At 41.4% G+C, this 16,806-nt stretch overlaps 1 protein-coding gene across 1 annotated transcript in view; it reads left to right on the top strand.

Annotated features, from left to right (window-relative positions):
• Nucleotides 1-16,806, top strand: part of E2F3 (E2F transcription factor 3) — a 121,804-nt gene that overhangs the window by 58,010 nt on the left and 46,988 nt on the right. The window contains exon 4 of the mRNA XM_053714791.1: nucleotides 10,444-10,599. Within this exon, the coding sequence (XP_053570766.1) occupies nucleotides 10,444-10,599 (156 nt within the window). The remainder of the gene's footprint in view (nucleotides 1-10,443; nucleotides 10,600-16,806) is intronic.

The following is a 16,806-nucleotide window of genomic DNA, read 5'->3' on the forward strand; positions in this document are numbered from 1 at the left end:
TAACTTAATTATTTTCAACTGTCATAATTTTTTCTGTGCTTCTTATAGGCACAGTTCGTTTTCATATTATTGTAAATTACTTGAAAAAGCATTTCCAAGTTGCTAGTTAATTGCTAGTGTGTTAAACATGTCTGATTCAGAGGAAGATACATGTGCTATATGTGCTAATGCCAAAGTGGAGCCCAATAGAAATTTATGTACTAACTGTATTGATGCTACTTTAAATAAAAGTCAATCTGTACAAATTGAACATATTTCACCAGACAACGAGGGGAGAGTTATGCCGACTAACTCGCTTCACGTGTCAGTACCTGCATCTCCCGCTCGGGAGGTGCGTGATATTGTAGCGCCGAGTACATCTGGGCGGCCATTTCAAATCACATTACAGGATATGGCTACTGTTATGACTGAAGTTTTGGCTAAATTACCAGAACTTAGAGGCAAGCGTGATCACTCTGGGGTGAGAACAGAGTGCGCTGATAATATTAGGGCCATGTCAGACACTGCGTCACAGGCGGCAGAACATGAGGACGGAGAACTTCATTCTGTGGGTGACGGTTCTGATCCAAACAGACTGGATTCAGATATTTCAAATTTTAAATTTAAGCTGGAAAACCTCCGTGTATTACTAGGGGAGGTGTTAGCGGCTCTGAATGATTGTAACACAGTTGCAATACCAGAGAAAATGTGTAGGTTGGATAAATATTTTGCGGTACCGGCGAGTACTGATGTTTTTCCTATACCTAAGAGACTTACTGAAATTGTTACTAAGGAGTTGGATAGGCCCGGTGTGCCGTTCTCACCTCCTCCGATATTTAGAAAAATGTTTCCAATAGACGCCACCACACGGGACTTATGGCAAACGGTCCCTAAGGTGGAGGGAGCAGTTTCTACTTTAGCTAAGCGTACCACTATCCCGGTGGAGGATAGCTGTGCCTTTTCAGATCCAATGGATAAAAAATTAGAGGGTTACCTTAAGAAAATGTTTGTTCAACAAGGTTTTATATTGCAACCTCTTGCATGTATTGCGCCTGTCACGGCTGCAGCAGCATTTTGGTTTGAGTCTCTGGAAGAGACACTTGAATCATCTACACTAGATGAGATTACATTCAAACTTAGAACCCTTAAGTTAGCTAACTCATTTATTCAGATGCCGTAGTACATTTAACTAAACTTACGGCTAAGAATTCCGGATTTGCCATTCAGGCACGCAGAGCGCTGTGGCTAAAATCCTGGTCAGCTGATGTTACTTCTAAATCTAAATTGCTTAATATACCTTTCAAAGGGCAGACCTTATTCGGGCCCGGTTTGAAGGAGATTATCGCTGACATTACAGGAGGTAAAGGCCATGCCCTGCCTCAGGACAAAGCCAAACCTAGGGCTAGACAGTCTAATTTTCGTGCCTTTCGTAACTTCAAGGCAGGAACAGCATCAACTTCCTCTGCACCAAAACAGGAAGGAGCTGTTGCTCGCTACAGACAAGGCTGGAAACCTAACCAGTCCTGGAACAAGGGCAAGCAGGCCAGGAAACCTGCTGCTGCCCCTAAGACAGCATGAATCGAGGGCCCCCGATCCGGGACCGGATCTAGTAGGGGGCAGACTTTCTCTCTTCGCCCAGGCTTGGGCAAGAGATGTTCAGGATCCCTGGGCGTTAGAGATCATATCTCAGGGATACCTTCTGGACTTCAAATCCTCTCCCCCAAGAGGGAGATTTCATCTGTCAAGGTTGTCAACAAACCAAATAAAGAAAGAAGCGTTCCTACGCTGCGTACAAGATCTTTTATTAATGGGAGTGATCCATCCAGTTCCGCGGTCGGAACAAGGACAAGGGTTTTACTCAAATCTGTTTGTAGTTCCCAAAAAAGAGGGAACTTTCAGGCCAATCTTGGATTTAAAGATCCTAAACAAATTCCTAAGAGTTCCATCGTTCAAGATGGAAACGATTCGAACAATTTTGCCCATGATCCAAGAGGGTCAGTACATGACCACAGTGGATTTAAAGGATGCTTACCTTCACATACCGATTCACAGAAATCATTACCGGTATCTAAGGTTTGCCTTTCTAGACAGGCATTACCAGTTTGTAGCTCTTCCATTCGGATTGGCTACAGCTCCAAGAATCTTCACAAAGGTTCTGGGTACTCTTCTGGCGGTACTAAGACCGCGAGGAATTTCGGTAGCTCCGTACCTAGACGACATTCTGATACAAGCTTCAAGCTTTCAAACTGCCAAGTCTCATACAGAGTTAGTACTGGCATTTCTAAGGTCGCATGGATGGAAGGTGAACGAAAAGAAGAGTTCTCTCTTTCCACTCACAAGAGTTCCCTTCTTGGGGACTCTGATAGATTCTGTAGAAATGAAGATTTACCTGACAGAAGACAGGTTAACAAAGCTTCAAAATGCATGCCGGGTCCTTCATTCCATTCAACACCCGTCAGTAGCTCAATGCATGGAGGTGATCGGCTTAATGGTAGCGGCAATGGACATAGTACCTTTTGCACGCCTACATCTCAGACCGCTGCAATTGTGCATGCTAAGTCAGTGGAATGGGGATTACTCAGATTTGTCCCCCACTCTGAATCTGAATCAAGAGACCAGAAATTCTCTTCTATGGTGGCTTTATCGGCCACACCTGTCCAGGGGAATGCCATTCAGCAGGCCAGACTGGACAATTGTAACAACAGACGCCAGCCTTATAGGTTGGGGTGCTGTCTGGAATTCTCTGAAGGCTCAGGGACTATGGAATCAGGAGGAGAGTCTCCTTCCAATAAACATTCTGGAATTGAGAGCAGTTCTCAATGCCCTTCTGGCTTGGCCCCAGTTAACAACTCGGGGGTTCATCAGGTTTCAGTCGGACAACATCACGACTGTAGCTTACATCAACCATCAGGGAGGGACAAGAAGCTCCCTAGCAATGATGGAAGTATCAAAGATAATTCGCTGGGCAGAGTCTCACTCTTGCCACCTGTCTGCAATCCACATCCCGGGAGTGGAGAACTGGGAGGCGGATTTCTTAAGTCGTCAGACTTTTCATCCGGGGGAGTGGGAACTTCATCCGGAGGTCTTTGCCCAGATACTTCGACGTTGGGGCAAACCAGAGATAGATCTCATGGCGTCTCGTCAGAACGCCAAGCTTCCTCGCTACGGGTCCAGATCCAGGGATCCGGGAGCGGTTCTGATAGATGCTTTGACAGCACCTTGGACCTTCGGGATGGCTTATGTGTTTCCACCCTTCCCGATGCTTCCTCGATTGATTGCCAGAATCAAACAGGAGAGAGCATCAGTGATTCTAATAGCACCTGCATGGCCACACAGGACTTGGTATGCAGATCTAGTGGACATGTCATCCTGTCCGCCTTGGTCTCTACCTCTGAAACAGGACCTTCTGATCCAGGGTCCATTCAAACATCAAAATCTAACTTCTCTGAAGCTGACTGCTTGGAAATTGAACGCTTGATTTTATCAAAACGTGGTTTTTCTGAGCCAGTTATTGATACCTTAATACAGGCTAGGAAGCCTGTTACCAGAAGGATTTACCATAAAATATGGCGTAAATACTTATATTGGTGCGAATCCAAGAGTTACTCATGGAGTAAGGTTAGGATTCCAAGGATATTGTCTTTTCTACAAGAAGGTTTAGAAAAGGGGTTATCTGCTAGTTCTTTAAAGGGACAGATTTCAGCTCTGTCCATTCTTTTACACAAACGTCTGTCAGAAGTTCCGGACGTTCAAGCTTTTTGTCAGGCTTTAGCTAGGATCAAGTCTGTGTTTAAAACTGTTGCTCCGCCATGGAGTTTGAACTTAGTTCTTAATGTTTTACAGGGTGTTCCGTTTGAACCCCTTCATTCCATTGATATCAAGTTGTTATCTTGGAAAGTTCTGTTTTTAATGTCTATTTCCTCGGCTCGAAGAGTTTCTGAGTTATCTGCCTTACATTGTGATTCTCCTTATCTGATTTTTCATTCAGACAAGGTAGTTCTGCGTACTAAACCTGGGTTCCTACCTAAGGTGGTCACTAACAGGAATATCAATCAAGAGATTGTTGTTCCATCTTTGTTTCCTAATCCTTCCTCGAAGAAGGAACGTCTGCTACACAATCTAGATGTAGTCCGTGCCCTGAAATTTTATCTACAGGCAACTAAGGATTTTCGTCAAACGTCTTCCCTGTTTGTCGTTTATTCTGGTCAGAGGAGAGGTCAAAAAGCTTCGGCTACCTCTCTCTCTTTTTGGCTTCGTAGCATAATACGATTAGCCTATGAGACTGCTGGACAGCAGCCTCCTGAAAGAATTACAGCTCATTCTACTAGAGCTGTGGCGTCCACTTGGGCCTTTAAGAATGAGGCTTCTGTTGAACAGATTTGCAAGGCTGCAACTTGGTCTTCTCTTCATACTTTTTCCAAATTTTACAAATTTGACACTTGCTTCTTCGGAGGCTGTTTTTGGGAGAAAGGTTCTTCAGGCAGTGGTTCCCTCCGTATAAAGAGCCTGCCTGTCCCTCCCGTCATCCGTGTACTTTTGCTTTGGTATTGGTATCCCAGAAGTAATGATGACCCGTGGACTGACCACACTACAGGAGAAATGAATTTATCAGGTAAGCATAAATTTTGTTTTTTTCTCTTACATATTGCAAGATGTCTCACGTTGCATCTGAGTCAGAAGATACTTCAGGAAAATCGCTGTCTAGTGCTGGAACTACCAAAGCTAAGTGTATCTGCTGTAAACTTTTGGTAGCTATTCCTCCGGCTGTTTGTATTAATTGTCATGACAAACTTGTTAAAGCAGATAATATTTCCTTTAGTAAATAGGATTTAGTAAGTAGGATTCTGGTCCTCTTGATACTAATTCTAAACGTTTAGATAAGGTGTTTAAATCTCCTGTGGTTATTCCAGAAGTTTTTCCTGTTGCTAATGCTATTTCTGAAGTAATTTCCAGAGAATGGGATAAATTGGGTAATTCATTTACTCCTTCTAAACGTTTTAAGCAATTATATCCTGTGCCGTCTGACAGATTAGAATTTTGGGACAAAATCCCTAAAGTTGATGGGGCTATTTCTACCCTTGCTAAACGTACTACTATTCCTACGTCAGATGGTACTTCGTTTAAAGATCCTTTAGATAGGAAAATTGAATCCTTTCTAAGAAAAGCTTATCTGTGTTCAGGTAATCTTCTTAGACCTGCTATATCTTTGGCTGATGTTGCTGCAGCTTCAACTTTTTGGTTGGAGACTTTAGCACAACAAGTAACAGATCATGATTCTCATAATATTATTATTCTTCTTCAGCATGCTAATAATTTTATCTGTGATGCCATTTTTGATATTATCAGAGTTGATGTCAGGTTTATGTCTCTAGCTATTTTAGCTAGAAGAGCTTTATGGCTTAAAACTGGGAATGCTGATATGGCTTCTAAATCAACTCTACTTTCCATTTCTTTCCAGGGTAACAAATTATTTGGTTCTCAGTTGGATTCCATTATCTCAACTGTTACTGGTGGGAAAGGAACTTTTTTACCACAGGATAAAAAAATCTAAGGGTAAAAACAGGGCTAATAATCGTTTTCGTTCCTTTCGTTTCAACAAAGAACAAAAGCCTGATCCTTCATCCTCAGGAGCAGTTTCAGTTTGGAAACCATCTCCAGTCTGGAATAAATCCAAGCCTTCTAGAAAGGCAAAGCCTGCTTCTAAGTCCACATGAAGGTGCGGCCCTCATTCCAGCTCAGCTGGTAGGGGGCAGGTTACGTTTTTTCAAAGAAATTTGGATCAATTCTGTTCACAATCTTTGGATTCAGAACATTGTTTCAGAAGGGTACAGAATTGGTTTCAAGATGAGACCTCCTGCAAAGAGATTTTTTCATTCCCGTGTCCCAGTAAATCCAGTGAAAGCTCAAGCATTTCTGAATTGTGTTTCAGATCTAGAGTTGGCTGGAGTAATTATGCCAGTTCCAGTTCTGGAACAGGGGATGGGGTTTTATTCAAATCTCTTCATTGTACCAAAGAAGGAGAATTCCTTCAGACCAGTTCTGGATCTAAAAATATTGAATCGTTATGTAAGGATACCAACGTTCAAAATGGTAACTGTAAGGACTATCTTGCCTTTTGTTCAGCAAGGGCATTATATGTCCACAATAGATTTACAGGATGCTTATCTGCATATTCCGATTCATCCAGATCATTATCAGTTCCTGAGATTCTCTTTTCTGGACAAGCATTACCAGTTTGTGGCTCTGCCGTTTGGCCTAGCTACAGCTCCAAGAATTTTTACAAAGGTTCTTGGTGCCCTTCTGTCAATGGTGCCCATTCAGTGTCCATGACTCTGTCTTTAACAGACAAGAGACGTCTAAAATTGATTTCAGCTTGTCGAAACCTTCAGTCACAATCATTCCCTTCGGTAGCCTTATGCATGGAAATTCTAGGTCTTATGACTGCTGCATCGGACGCGATCCCCTTTGCTCGTTTTCACATGCGACCTCTTCAGCTCTGTATGCTGAATCAATGGTGCAGGGATTACACAAAGATATCTCAATTAATATCTTTAAAACCGATTGTACGACACTCTCTAACGTGGTGGACAGATCACCATCGTTTAGTTCAGGGGGCTTCTTTTGTGCTTCCGACCTGGACTGTAATTTCAACAGATGCAAGTCCTCACAGGTTGGGGAGCTGTGTGGGGATCTCTGACGGCACAAGGAGTTTGGGAATCTCAGGAGGTGAGATTACCGATCAATATTTTGGAACTCCGTGCAATTTTCAGAGCTCTTCAGTTTTGGCCTCTTCTGAAGAGAGAATCGTTCATTTGTTTTCAGACAGACAATGTCACAACTGTGGCATACATCAATCATCAAGGAGGGACTCACAGTCCTCTGGCTATGAAAGAAGTATCTCGAATTCTGGTTTGGGCGGAATCCAGCTCCTGTCTAATCTCTGCGGTTCATATCCCAGGTATAGACAATTGGGAAGCGGATTATCTCAGTCGCCAAACGTTGCATCCGGGCGAATGGTCTCTTCACCCAGAGGTATTTCTTCAGATTGTTCAAATATGGGAGCTTCCAGAAATAGATCTGATGGCGTCTCATCTAAACAAGAAACTTCCCAGGTATCTGTCCAGATCCCGGGATCCTCAGGCGGAAGCAGTGGATGCATTATCACTTCCTTGGAAGTATCATCCTGCTTATATCTTTCCGCCTCTAGTTCTTCTTCCAAGAGTAATCTCCAAGATTCTGAAGGAATGCTCGTTTGTTCTGCTGGTAGCTCCGGCATGGCCTCACAGGTTTTGGTATGCAGATCTTGTCCGGATGGCCTCTTGCCATCCGTGGACTCTTCCGCTACGACCAGACCTTCTGTCGCAAGGTCCTTTTTTCCATCAGGATCTCAAATCCTTAAATTTAAAGGTATGGAGATTGAACGCTTGATTCTTAGTCAAAGAGGTTTCTCTGACTCTGTGATTAATACTATGATACAGGCTCGTAAATCTGTATCCAGAGAGATATATTATAGAGTCTGGAAGACTTATATTTCTTGGTGTCTTTCTCATCATTTTTCTTCGCATTCTTTTAGAATTCCAAGAATTTTACAGTTTCTTCAGGATGGTTTAGATAAAGGTTTGTCCGCAAGTTCCTTGAAAGGACAAATCTCTGCTCTTTCTGTTCTTTTTCACAGAAAGATTGCTAATCTTCCTGATATTCATTGTTTTGTACAAGCTTTGGTTCGTATAAAACCTGTCATTAAGTCAATTTCTCCTCCTTGGAGTTTGAATTTGGTTCTAGGGGCTCTTCAAGCTCCTCCGTTTGAACCTATGCATTCATTGGACATTAAATTACTTTCTTGGAAAGTTTTGTTCCTTTTGGCAATCTCTTCTGCCAGAAGAGTTTCTGAATTATCTGCTCTTTCTTGGGAGTCTCCTTTTCTGATTTTTCATCAGGATAAGGCAGTGTTGCGAACTTCTTTTGAATTTTTACCTAAAGTTGTGAATTCCAACAACATTAGTAGAGAAATTGTGGTTCCTTCATTATGTCCTAATCCTAAGAATTCTAAGGAGAAATCGTTACATTCTTTGGATGTTGTTAGAGCTTTGAAATATTATGTTGAAGCTACTAAGTCTTTCCGAAAGACTTCTAGTTTATTTGTTATCTTTTCCGGTTCTAGAAAAGGCCAGAAAGCTTCTGCCATTTCTTTGGCATCTTGGTTGAAATCTTTAATTCATCTTGCCTATGTTGAGTCGGGTAAAACTCCGCCTCAAAGGATTACAGCTCATTCTACTAGGTCAGTTTCTACTTCCTGGGCGTTTAGGAATGAAGCTTCGATTGATCAGATTTGCAAAGCAGCAACTTGGTCCTCTTTGCATACTTTTACTAAATTCTACCATTTTGATGTATTTTCTTCTTCTGAAGCAGTTTTTGGTAAAAAAGTACTTCAGGCAGCGGTTTCAGTTTGAATCTTCTGCTTATGTTTTTCATTAAACTTTATTTTGGGTGTGGATTATTTTCAGCAGGAATTGGCTGTCTTTATTTTATCCCTCCCTCTCTAGTGACTCTTGCGTGGAAAGATCCACATCTTGGGTAGTCATTATCCCATACGTCACTAGCTCATGGACTCTTGCTAATTACATGAAAGAAAACATAATTTATGTAAGAACTTACCTGATAAATTCATTTCTTTCATATTAGCAAGAGTCCATGAGGCCCACCCTTTTTTGTGGTGGTTATGATTTTTGTATAAAGCACAATTATTCAAATTCCTTATTTTATATGCTTTCGCACTTTTTTATCACCCCACTTCTTGGCTATTCGTTAAACTGAATTGTGGGTGTGGTGAGGGGTGTATTTATAGGCATTTTGAGGTTTGGGAAACTTTGCCCCTCCTGGTAGGAATGTATATCCCATACGTCACTAGGTCATGGACTCTTGCTAATATGAAAGAAATGAATTTATCAGGTAAGTTCTTACATAAATTATGTTTTTATGCAGGTCTTCCCTCTAATACTTTTAAATAAATTAAACATGCTGTTGCAAAGTTTCTTTACATACTGCTCAGGGAATTAACTAGTTCCTGTTTAAGATCAAGGTGACAGTAACATTTTTCTCCGGTGTCCCACTATGCATGCCCTTTTCCCTGAGGAGTTGCTTATCGCCTCGCCTATATTTTGATTGGCACGCGTTCAAATTTGCATGTTACTTTCTGAAGGGTCACTTCGTTATGCAATATTGCACGCGAATATAAGCACAGTTTCACAGTTTAAGAGACTGTAAGGGTTTGCTTTTATTATTGAGATATTACTGTTTATTTGTGTGACTTCATCCTTTGTGACTTAGAATGGCACGAAAGCACACAACAATACCGTTTCCTTTAAGATTTAAAGAGATACAGGACAGAATTTAAGCTCTTAATTGGCTAATTCATTTATTACAGATGCTCCTTTGCAGACTACCAACCAAGGAGCTAAGGTAGCTTAGTGGTTAGCTTTGTGGCTTTGCAGCTCAAAGGTGGTTGGTTCGAATCCAGGTGCTGGATGACCATTAATTTTCTCAGCTTCGGACAATTTTTTTTTTTTTTTTTATTTTTTTTTGTAGAGGCTCAGGCCTGGTGCTCTCAGTATGGGCCGCCTATTGTACCCTCCCGTCTTGGCATTCAGTGTCCTCTATAGCTTGGGTATTGTTTTCCAAAAAGTAATGAATGCAGCTGTGGACTCTTTCCATTTATGAAGGAACATAAATTATGCTTACATGATGATGATGATGATGATTTCCTTCTGATGGAAAGGGTCCACAGCTACCCACCCGTAATTTTATGTGGGGCGTCCTTATATTCTTCTGGCACCTTTCACCTGATATTTCTTCTACTGTTCCTTGTTCCTCCGCAGAATGACTGGGGGATGAGGGGAGTGGGAGGAGTATTTAAGCCTTTGGCTGGGGTGTCTTTGCCTCCTCCTGGTGGCCAGGTTCTTATTTCCCAAAAGTAATGAATACAGCTGTGGACTCTTTCCATCAGAAGAAAAGGAAATTATCAGGTAAGCATAATTTATGTTTTTATAACCCATTCCCCAGTTTTGCATAACACGTTTATATTAAAATACCTTATATATATAAACTTCTGCAGACTACCCCTTTTAAGTTATTTTGACAGACTTGCATTTTAGTCAGTCAGTGCGGACTCATTAATATCTCTATGGGGGTGAGCACAATGCTATCAATATGGCACACATGAACTAACACTGTAGAACTATGAAAAAACTGTCAAAATGCATTAGGGACAGCCTTTAATGGGCTTAAGTAGGCTTGTAAGCTATTTTCTAAGTTTAGCTTTAAACCAAGAATACCAAGAGACAGTACATTTTGATAAAAGTAATTTGACCTTTCATGATTCAGATAGGACATGCAATTTTAGTTTTGACTAGACTGTCCCTTTTTAAGCTTTTCAGTTTTATTCAGGTTTTTGTTTTGTTTTTACAGGGGCACCTTGCCAGATGATGGGGGAAGTTTGGCGCGCTGTCACGGTCTTTCTAAAGAAATTACAGAACTTACCAAGGAGGAAAATAAACTGGATGAATTGATTCAAAGCTGTACTCTGGACCTAAAGCATTTAACAGAAGATTCAGAAAATCAAAGATATCCTTTTTTTTTTCTTTCTTCAATTCAGTGTAAAACAGTACAGTATGTGTGTGTGTGTGTATAGATGTATAGATGTATATAGATAATTTGCTTAAAATCACATGTATACAAGTACTGGCAATGAGGTTAAATAAAGGGAAACGGTCCACAAAATATTTTTATTTTTTATGTACAGATTTTTATTTTTTTATTTATCTATAGATTTATTCTATAGATTCTCGTACCTGTCCTTACGAAACACTATAAGGCCAGGGTTTCAATGTTAGACTTTAAAGCGACACTCAAGTCAAAATTAAACTTTCATGATTCAGTTAGACCATGCTATTTTACACAACTTTCCAATTTACTTCCATTAACAAAATGTGATTTTTTTTTTATTATGTATAGATAAAGGAGCTATTTATAATTGAATGTTCTATCTAACCCATGAACTTTTATTTGTCACATTACTGTATAGGCTATTAAAAGAAAAAAAAAGCCATGTAAACAGCCAGCAGAAAAAATTACACTCCATGGGCCCGATCCGATATGCAGCGTCGCCCGCAGAAGCCAGTGACGCCAAATATTGTGCGGGTTTGGTATCACATACGGCGTAACCTAGAAGTTATGCTCGTATATTTCACCCTTCGGCCGTAGTTTTTTGGCCCATAGACTGATATACCAAACCCGCGCAGTTTGGTATCCAATATACAGCGTAAGGACTTACGTGGCGAAAATGGAGAAATCTTACTCCATTTTCGCCTTGACACAAAATGCAGGCGTAGTAAGCCTTACGCTTAGTATTGGAGCCGCGTAACTCCCTAAACTGCCTGCAAAATAAAACCTAACGCATGCGCAATGTCTATCAACCGCAATCCCCCACCGCAAAAACTAATAAAGTGTATTAACCCCTAAACCGCCCCTCCCGGAACCCGCCGCCACCTACATTATGTGTTTACCCCCTAATCTGACCCCCCTACACCGCCGCCACCTATAATAACTATATTAACCCCCTAATCTGATCCCCCCTACACCACCGCCACCTATATTAACTCTATTAACCCTAATCTGATCCACCTATATTAAATTTAAGTCTAACCCTAACACCCCCTAACTTAATTATTATTGAAATAAATTAAATAATATTAACTAAATTATTCCTATTAAAAACTAAATACTTACCTATAAAATAAACCCTAAGAGAGCTACAATATAATTAATAATTACATTGTAGCTATTTTAGGGTTTATATTTATTTTACAGGTAACTTTGTATTTATTTTAACTAGGTACAATAGCTATTAAATAGTTAATAACTATTTAATAGCTACCTAGTTAAAATAATTACAAAATTACCTGTAAAATAAATCCTAACCTGTTACCATTACACCTAACTACACTATCAATAAATTAATTAAATAAACTACAATTATCTCAACTAAAATACAATTAAATACACTAAACTATTACAATAAAAAACAAACACTAAATTACAAAAAAATAAAAAAAGATAATCTAAGCTCCCTAATAAAATAAAATAAAAAAGCCCCCCAAAATAATAAAATGTCCCTAAACTAAATTACAAAAGTAATCGGCTCTATTACCAGCCCGTAAAAGGGCCTTTTGCGGGTCATTGCCCCAATGTAATCAGCTCTTTTAACTGTAAAAAAAAGAACCCACCCGATCCCCCCTTAAAAAACCTAAGTCTAACACCCAAGTGCTCCTACCTGTCCTGAAGACCGGCAGAGAAGGTCCTGTTCTAGGCGTTGAAGTCTTCTTCCAGGCGGCGACCTCTTCTTCCAGGAACCAGCCAGCGCTGAGCGGAGGAATTGAAGGCCGATGACCGCGGAGCTGAAGAACGTCCACTCTGGAACTGAAGACCGGCGACGCTGGAACTGAAGACCGCGGAGCCATGGAGCGTGGAGGATCCTCTTCATACGATCTCCGCAGTACACTGAATAGGAATTCAAGGTACGCAATTAAAAATGGCGTCCCTTGAATTCCTATTGGCTGATTGAAGGCTCAAATCAGCCGATAGGAATTCAAGGGACGCCATGAGGCTCAGGAATCTCTCTGCCAGCCTTTTGAAGCAGGTGGGAGTGTCCAGAAAGAGAACTTATGGCTTCCTGTCTCTATGCCAACATACGGGTCTAGATAGAGGTCCTCAAGTAGAGTTTGTGGATGCTTTAGTGGTTTAATGGCACTTCAATCTAGTGTATCTTTTTTCCTCCAATTGTTCTGCTCCCTTGAGTAATGACTCAAATCATAGAAGGGAATTCCAGGTTGTTGGCTCCTGCTTGGCCACACAGGACTTGGTATGCAGATCTTGTGAGAATGTCATCTGCTTCTCCTTGGTGGCTTCTCCAGAGGCCGGACCTTCTGACGCAGGGTCAGTTTTTCAATCAAAATCTAGATTATCTGAGGCTCACTGCATGGGGATTGAACGCATAGTTTTTGTCCTTGAGAGGATTCACTGAGGTGGTTATTGATATTTTGATTCAGGCTAGAAAGCCTGTTACCTGTTTTGGTATGCAAACAGGGGGTTACCTTGGCACAAGGTGAAGACTCTGCATAACCTTCAGTTTTTTCAGGATGGATTAGAGAAAGGCCTGCCGGCTAGTTCTCTTAAAGGTCATATTTCTGCTCTTGCTGTTTTGCATAAAAAGTTTGCTCATTTGTTCAAGCTATTGCTAGAATTAGACCTGTTTTCTAACCTATTGCTCTTCCATGGAGCCTTAATAGGTTCGATTTATCAAAGGCTAGGCCAACTCCGTATGTGCTTCGCCTGTAACTGCGCCCCAGCTCGCCTCCTTAGAAGCACACATGTGCGCCTGAATTTAAAAAAAAAATAGACGCAACTCCGCTCAGGCTAGCTGGCGTAATAATGATAAATTTCACCTGTCGGAAAAAGCATTTACTCCCTATTTATCCCAGTACATCCCTATAAATATTTACGCAGCATGTCTTGATAATGTTTCCGTGCTGTTTTTGCCATATGTTGGTAATTTAAAATATATATATAATCTTCTATAAGGTACGACAAGTCCACGGATTCATCCTTTACTTGTGGGATATTATCCTCCTGCTAACAGGAAGTGGCAAAGAGCACCACAGCAGAGCTGTCTATATAGCTCCTCCCTTAGCTCCACCCCCCAGTCATTCTCTTTGTCTACGCTAAGTACTAGGAAGGGTAAAGTGAAAGAGTTAATAAAATATTAGTTTTTAATTTCTTCAAGCATGAGTTTGTTTTTTTTTTAAATGGTACCGGTGTGTACTATTTACTCTCAGGCAGCAGATGGATGAAGACTTCTGCCTGGAGGATGATGATCTTAGCATTTGTAACTAAGATCCACTGCAGTTCCCACAGACTGCAGTGTGAGGAACGTTTTCATGCTATACAGCAATGAGGTATGTTCAGTCATTTTTTCTGGAGAGACTGTGTATATCAGAAAGGCTGACAGTATCCCCATGAGGGTAAGGGTAAGCAGTAATCCTAAGAGCTATAGAAGGGCATTACTAAGCTTGCATAAGGGGCTAATTTAAAAATGGTTGACACTCAGTTTTTGAATGGTTGTTGGCAAACGTTTTGTGAACTGGGAGTGCTGTTAACGTTTTTTTGGGCAATATCGTTTTCTGGCACTTTATTGATGAGGGTACACTTGGCTTATTTTTTGGGTCTCAGACCCACATGGCTAGTTTAAAACAGCTCTGGTGCGGTTCTTTGAGGCTGTAAAGACATCAAGTGTGATGGGTGGGGCATATTTTCGCGCCTTAGTTGTTTTCTCTCAGCAAGCTCCAACACCTGAGGGCGCTTGTGGATGTTTTGGGCCAAATCAAAGCTTTAACCCCATATTTACAATCCCTAAGGGCAGGTAGGTGCCACAGCAGGGCTGTGGCAAGGTGGTGGGGGTGTTTTTTTCCGGATTTAGGCCGTTTTCAATCCGGTTTGCACAATAAAGGGTTAAATGTTACATTTTCTTGTGGGGCAAACTTAACTACACATATTGAGTCTGCTATCAAAAATTTGAAATATTTGGTTTATTTTAAAGCAGTTTTGCAGAACGTGTATGCTTTTTTTTTTCTCTTAAAGGTGCAGTACCGTTTTTTTAAGATTATTTTTTTTCACTAAATAAAGTGTTTTCATGCTTGTTTGTGGTCATTACTAGCCTGTTCAACATGTCTGACATTGAGGAAAGTCAATGTTCAATATGTTTAGAAGCCATTGTGGAACCCCCACTTAGAATGTGTCCCTCATGCACTGAAAGGTCAATAAATTGCAAAGAACATATTTTAGCTACTAAAAGTATGTCGCAGGAGGATTCTCAGTCAGAAGGGAATCTGGTTATGCCACCTAATTCTCCCCAAGTGTCACAACCATTAACGCCCGCACAAGCGACGCCAAGTACTTCTAGTGCGTCTAAATATTTCACCCTGCAAGATATGGCCGCAGTTATGAATACTACCCTCACAGAGGTTTTATCTAAGCTGCCTGGGTTGCAGGGGAAGCGCAGTAGGTCTGGTGTGAGAATAAATGCTGAGCCCTCTGACGCTTTTTTAGCCATATCCGATGTACCCTCACAATGTTCTGAGTTGGGGGTGAGGGATTTGCTGTCTGAGGGGAGAGACTTCTGATTCAGGAAAGATGTTTCCTCAGACAGACTCAGATATGACGGCTTTTAAATTTAAGCTAGAACACCTCCGCTTGTTGCTCAGGGAGGTTTTAGCGACTCTGGATGATTGTGACCCTATTGTAGTTCCAGAGAAATTGTGTAAACTGGACAGATTTCTAGAGGTTCCTGCCTACACTGATGTTTTTCCGGTACCTAAGAGGATTTCGGACATTTGTTACTAAGGAGTGGGATAGACCAGGTATTCCGTTCGGTCCCCCTCCTACTTTTAAGAAAATGTTTCCCATATCAGACACCATGCGGGACTCGTGGCAGACGGTCCCTAATGTGGAGGGAGCTATTTCTACTCTGGCTAAGCGTACAACTATATCTATTGAGGACAGTTGTGCTTTCAAAGATCCTATGGATAAAAAATTAGAGGGTCTCCTAAAGAAAATATTTGTTCATCAGGGTTTTCTTCTCCAACCTATAGTGTACATTGTTCCTGTAACTACTGCAGCTGCTTTTTGGTTTGAGGCTCTGGAGGAGGCTCTTCAGGTTGAGACCCCATTAGATGATATTCTGGATAGAATTAGGGCTCTCAAGCTAGCTAATTCTTTCATTACAGATGCCGCTTTTCAACTGGCTAAATTGGCGGCAATGAATTCAGGCTTTGCCATTTTAGCGCGTAGAGCGTTATGGCAAGTCCTGGTCTGCTGATGTGTCCTCAAAATCTAAGCTTTTAGCCATCCCTTTCAAGGGTAAGACCCTATTCGGGCCTGAACTGAAAGAGATCATTTCAGACATCACTGGAGGGAAAGGCCATGCCCTTCCTCAGGATAAGACAAATAAGATGAGGACCAAACAAAATAATTTTCGAACCTTCAATGGTGGTCCCTCTACCTCTTCCCCTGCTGCAAAATCAGAGGGGAATTTTGCTCAATCCAAGTCAGTCTGGAGACCTAACCAGACTTGGAACAAAGGTAAACAGGCCAAGAAGCCCATTGCTGCCACCAAGACAGCATGAAGGGGTAGCCCCAGATCCAGGACCGGATCTAGTAGGGGGCAGACTTTCTCTCTTTGCTCAGGCTTGGGCAAAAGACGTTCAGGACTCCTGGGCTTTAGAAATCGTAACCCAGGGGTATCTTCTAGATTTCAAAGATTCTCCTTCAAGGGGAGATTCCGTCTTTCTCAATTGTCTGCAAACCACACAATTAGTCTTACGCTGTGTAAAAGACCTATATACCATGGGAGTAATCCGCCCAGTTCCGAAAGCAGAACACGGGCAGGTCTTTTACTCCAATATGTTTGTGGTTCCCAAAAAAGAGGGAACCTTCAGACCAATTTTAGATCTCAAGATCCTAAACAAATTCCTCAGAGTCCCATCCTTCAAGATGGAGACCATTCGGACTATTTTACCAATGATCCAGGAGGGTCAATATATGACCACTGTGGACTTAAAGGATGCGTATCTACATATCCCTATCCACAAAGATCATCACCAATTCTCAGGTTCGCCTTTCTGGACAAGCATTACCAGTTTGTGGCTCTTCCCTTCGGGTTGGCCACAGCTCCCAGAATTTTCACAAAGGTGCTAGGGTTCTTCTGGTGGTTCTAAG

The sequence above is a fragment of the Bombina bombina genome, chromosome 5 (assembly GCF_027579735.1).
Source record: "Bombina bombina isolate aBomBom1 chromosome 5, aBomBom1.pri, whole genome shotgun sequence".
Classification (NCBI taxonomy): domain Eukaryota; kingdom Metazoa; phylum Chordata; class Amphibia; order Anura; family Bombinatoridae; genus Bombina; species Bombina bombina.